General features: G+C 35.3%; 1 protein-coding gene across 1 annotated transcript; it reads right to left on the bottom strand.

The window, feature by feature from the left end:
* Nucleotides 1-529: 529 nt before the first annotated feature.
* On the bottom strand, nt 530-4,058 carry LOC107875547. Its single transcript, XM_016722304.2, has 3 exons — nt 3,407-4,058; nt 2,682-2,849; nt 530-2,390 (listed from the first exon to the last, which is right to left on the bottom strand). The coding sequence occupies exons 1-3, from the start codon at nt 3,950-3,952 to the stop codon at nt 702-704; spliced, it is 2,403 nt and encodes an 800-aa protein (XP_016577790.1). The 5' UTR covers nt 3,953-4,058; the 3' UTR covers nt 530-701.
* Nucleotides 4,059-4,440: the final 382 nt, after the last annotated feature.

Raw genomic sequence — 4,440 nt, forward strand, 5'->3', positions numbered from 1 at the left:
ATTGTTGAAATAGTTTGGGTACATGTTTGAAATAATTAGTGAAAGGTATTACGAGAAAAAGATTGTAATAATTAGTGAAATAATTATATTCTATAATAATACCTTGTTTACTGTTTGATGATTGCGGCTAATTGGCCAAAGATTTATGGAAGACATGAATGAAGAACTTATATGATCATTTAGCTATAACTATTTATCTATTAAAGTCAATAATTTTTAGTAGGTGCAAATATGTATCTGAATTGGTATATTACAAGCAAACATGGGTATCTTAATTTGCAGGTGGTAAATCCACAGCTTCTGCACCATGTTTTTGATACTTAAAAGATGACTTTTTTCCTCTTTTTTTTTTTTTTTTTTGAAAAAAAGATGTTTATAAAATTAATTGAATAAGAAAGTATAAAATATATGGTAAAGATAAATTAATTAAATTACATTTTATATTAATTCAATAATTAGGTTAAAAGGATTATTCCAAAGAAAATTATAATAAGGTGAGTACAATATATCGTAAACCACAAAGAAAGTGTTACAAGACAAATTTGATATATTTTCATTCATTATTCCAAACAAGAATTATGCATGTAAAGATGGCATATATGGAGATATGTATCCACATATAAATAGTAGAGTCAATTATTTTCACAATTGATAATTACAAAATGCGATATCTTCAAGTATCATTAGTGTATTATCTTTCACTAATTTGCTACAATATTTGCTAAAGCTCGTACTTTACAAGAAATGTCATGCAAATTAACATGGCTTGAAGGATTTTCCCACTGTACAAGTTCTTTTATTGCCTTCTCAATCTCTTTAGTTTCCTTCACAAGTCCATCCATGCAAAAAGCCAATGCACTCAAACTTAATACAATTTGGCCCGTTAACTCCTCACCATCGACAATTTGGTCCACAAACTCTTTTGAATGTTGAAAATAAGACCTGAAGTTTTCATCAATCTCCTCTTCACTTGCATACCTTATTATATTGTCATAACTACTTGGTGATGTTCCTAACTCAACATCAACTGAAAGTTTCTTCTTCTCAAATTCCTTGTCAAGTATTGCTAGTGATTTGACCAAACTGACCTCCTCAAAACATTTCATTGAAGAGCCAATAAAATCTTTGAAAAGCTTGATATCACCATCTAACTTGTTTACAAAATTGTCAATTCCTCCTGATTCTTGTTCAAGTAACATAAAAGCTTGTGACCCAAAATGTAAATACTCCACCATTTTTGATAATGATCCCATTAGCTTAGTATAACAAACTCCATGAAATGGCACAAACCAAAAATTGGGCTCTGCCTCTGCTTCCACAATAAATTTTCCCATCTCATTAACATGGGATAATAGTTTATTTTTGCTCTCAACTAAATTTCCCAATGATCCAAAACTTATTGACCCAATGCAATCATGCAAGATTTCAAAGTTCTTGGAAAGTTGCAACTTTGCTAATGTAGAAGCTCTTGTGGGGTGTAACAAAATTTCCACCATGATGGAACATGACAATCCAATAAAAGTCTCAGTTATTCTTGCTATGGCAAATTCACTAGGTGGACCAAAACCTTTTCTACCAAGAATTAGTACTGCCCCAATAACTGCTGAAATCCCGCCAGCTTGGCCATACATTGTGCTTTGTCTCAAAAAGTTGCTGATAATGAACCATGGTAGAAGAGACAAGAATCTAATTTTCACATATTTTTCGAAGACAAAACATCCTATAATACCATATATTGTTCCCAATACTGTCCCTTGTGCCTTAACATTCGCGACTTTGAACGTTGCTTCTCTTGATCCTGCTAGACTAATAGCAACTGGAAGCCCTGCCCAAAATCCATTTCCCTTACTATAGATTGATCCAAAATATATAGAAAGGCCTAATGAAAGTGAGCATTTGAAAGCTGCCATAAACCTTTTGTTATTTTTGGTAACGGACAAGTAATTGGTCCATGTTCTTTTCAAGAATCCTTCTTGATCTTGTTGCTTGGGATTAGTGGACACTTCTTTGGGTATTGAATTGGCATTTGGTTTGTTTAATAGTAGGTTCAAGCAAAATAAAAAGAATAAAGAGGGAAGGTCTTTTTTTGTTGGCTGAATTGTATGAAGTGTTTGGAAGAACTTTTGAGTATTTTCTGGATTTGACTCTGGCACAGTTGTTGACTTGTCAAGGGACATGTTCTTGATTTGCTCTAAAATGCGTTCACCTAACATTTCTACACCAGATTTTAGCTCTAAGTTAAGAATTCCAACAGGAAATGGAGGAGAATAATTATCCAAGGCAATTTCCATCCCTCTTAAAGGTGTTTGAAGATCTTGAAATCTGCTCCCAGGGTTCTCTCCATATGGTCTTAGAAACTTGAATGGAAATCTTTCCCACTTCATGCTTTCCTGTATAGTTTATACCAGCAAAATGGATATTAGGAAAGTATTCACCAAATATAAGAGAAATAACTATAGTCATGGAATCAACTTATATGCATTTATAGTCAGTGTTTTAAACATGTCATAGTAAGTTGCTTATCTTATTTTTCATGCTATTAATTTCACTTATTATGGACCGTTACATGTAACTTTAGGCGACTTGATAGTGTAAAAGAATTTACACAGTTAGTGTCAGTGTATAGAAGTTAAATGTTTCATAGAGTACTAAATAACATGTCAATATTTTATGGGACTTACTTGTTTGGTTTTAATGCCCTGGAGAAGTTTGGATCCTGTTTTGACTAAGGATTTGGCTTGAGAAATGAAAGCAAGTGCACAAGTGTTGTCTTCAGCAGAAAATGCCTTCACAAACAAGTTAAACCTCTCGGAAGCATTTTCAGCAAAGAGCTTGCAATTATTTTTCACCTGAAAATAATATAGTAACAATCTTGTTAAATATTCAAATCATTACCAGTTGAAACTATTCTACATCCTCTAGTTATTATCGTTAAAAAATTCTAATTATGTGAGGGTCCGAGTTGCATGGGTTATGTTAAACTTATTCAGGATGTGAGAAACTTATATATATGCCATATAAGAGACCAGGATTCAAACTGAGACAAAACTATATGCATGCTAGGTGTGATTTTCTTTCTTATTTGTCGACGCTTTGACGCTTTGATAAACAAAATTACTCGTTATGTGCCCGGTGAGAGATAGCAGGTTACTAGTGGAATAGTCAAAGGTCCACAACTATAAATACAATTATACATATACACAGACATGCACCAGTTTAGTAGGAAAGGTGCATGCGTAATGTTTGAAAATGGGAGGAGTACTATAATGCGTTACACCATGAAATGCATGTTATAACAAAAAGGTGGTACTTAATTAAAGTGTACCAACTTGATGAAGCATTACTATTTTATTTTCAAACAAACCATGCACGAGAAATTAAGGTTTATCAAAGAATTAATTCTCACCTCACAGCAAGCCAGGCTTGGGTAGGGAAAAATCAAGGCCAAAACACAAGCCACAATTCCTAGCCCAGTACTAGCAGCAACATGAACAGGATGCATAACAGGTTCCGTTAGGCCACCATTAATATATGCTATGGCATAAACAAGAACAATTTGGCCTAGCGCGATGCGCTTTGCTATCAAGTGAGTATAATCAGGTAGAACCACCACGAAGGCGCTTATAGCCACCGCGATAGCTGTGGTGCCTGCCGTGAGCCGGGCTGGGCCGATTAACCAAAGGCTGAGGATAGCGGGACAAACTCCCTGAATGGTGGCGTAAAATGCAAGCCAGCAACCACGAAATGTATCACCTAAAGTTGCATCAGTAACTACAAGAATAACAGTAACATATGAAAAAGCTGGTAATGCTATCTGCTTCTTGATATATTGTGGGCCGAAAAGGGTTGCAACACCAACTATGGTGCAAGCCAAGGCGGTTCGAAGGGCTGATAGGAGGCAAGTCCGCCACACGGCTCGGGCTCGGCTCGATTCAAAGTTAGGTGTTGCCATTGTGAATAATGTCTTGTTTTTTGGGGCCGTCTTTAGCTAAGGTTTTTAGCTAAAGGCTCGTGTTGAGTCCCTCAAGTCTCAATGAGAAAAAATGTTATGTGCATTTTAGAGGTAGGAGGGGGTGTTTTATAGTGGAAATAATTTGATTTGTAGAATAGCACGTGAGCTTAGAAGGACCCACATATATATGAGAATGGGCAGTGGCCTAGTGGACACAACACCATCAAAGAACATTAGTACAAATTAGAACTACGATGGAGTGGATTGACACATTGATGAGGATAATTAGGTAGGTGTTTAAACGAGTTAACAATGATCCACCTTTAACCAATGAATCAGTAATCCAAATTAGCGAGAGAACATTGGTTATGAAATGGCTAGCAAACCTTAGTGTCATGCATTATGTATGTGTTTTGTATTAACGATAAAGAATAACTAATGTCAGATATCAATTTTAGATAAGGGTGTCAAACGGGCCGGGTTGATCC

This window comes from Capsicum annuum, chromosome 6, assembly GCF_002878395.1.
Source record: "Capsicum annuum cultivar UCD-10X-F1 chromosome 6, UCD10Xv1.1, whole genome shotgun sequence".
NCBI classification, from domain to species: Eukaryota; Viridiplantae; Streptophyta; class Magnoliopsida; order Solanales; family Solanaceae; genus Capsicum; species Capsicum annuum.

Coding starts and splice junctions, on each gene's coding strand:
- LOC107875547 (XM_016722304.2), bottom strand. CDS start 3,952: ATGGCAACACCTAACTTTGAATCGAGCCGAGCCCGAGCCGTGTGGCGG. Junction 2,850..3,406: donor CAAGCCTGGCTTGCTGTGAG/GTGAGAATTAAT, acceptor TATTATTTTCAG/GTGAAAAATAATTGCAAGCT. Junction 2,391..2,681: donor AGGGCATTAAAACCAAACAA/GTAAGTCCCATA, acceptor TAAACTATACAG/GAAAGCATGAAGTGGGAAAG.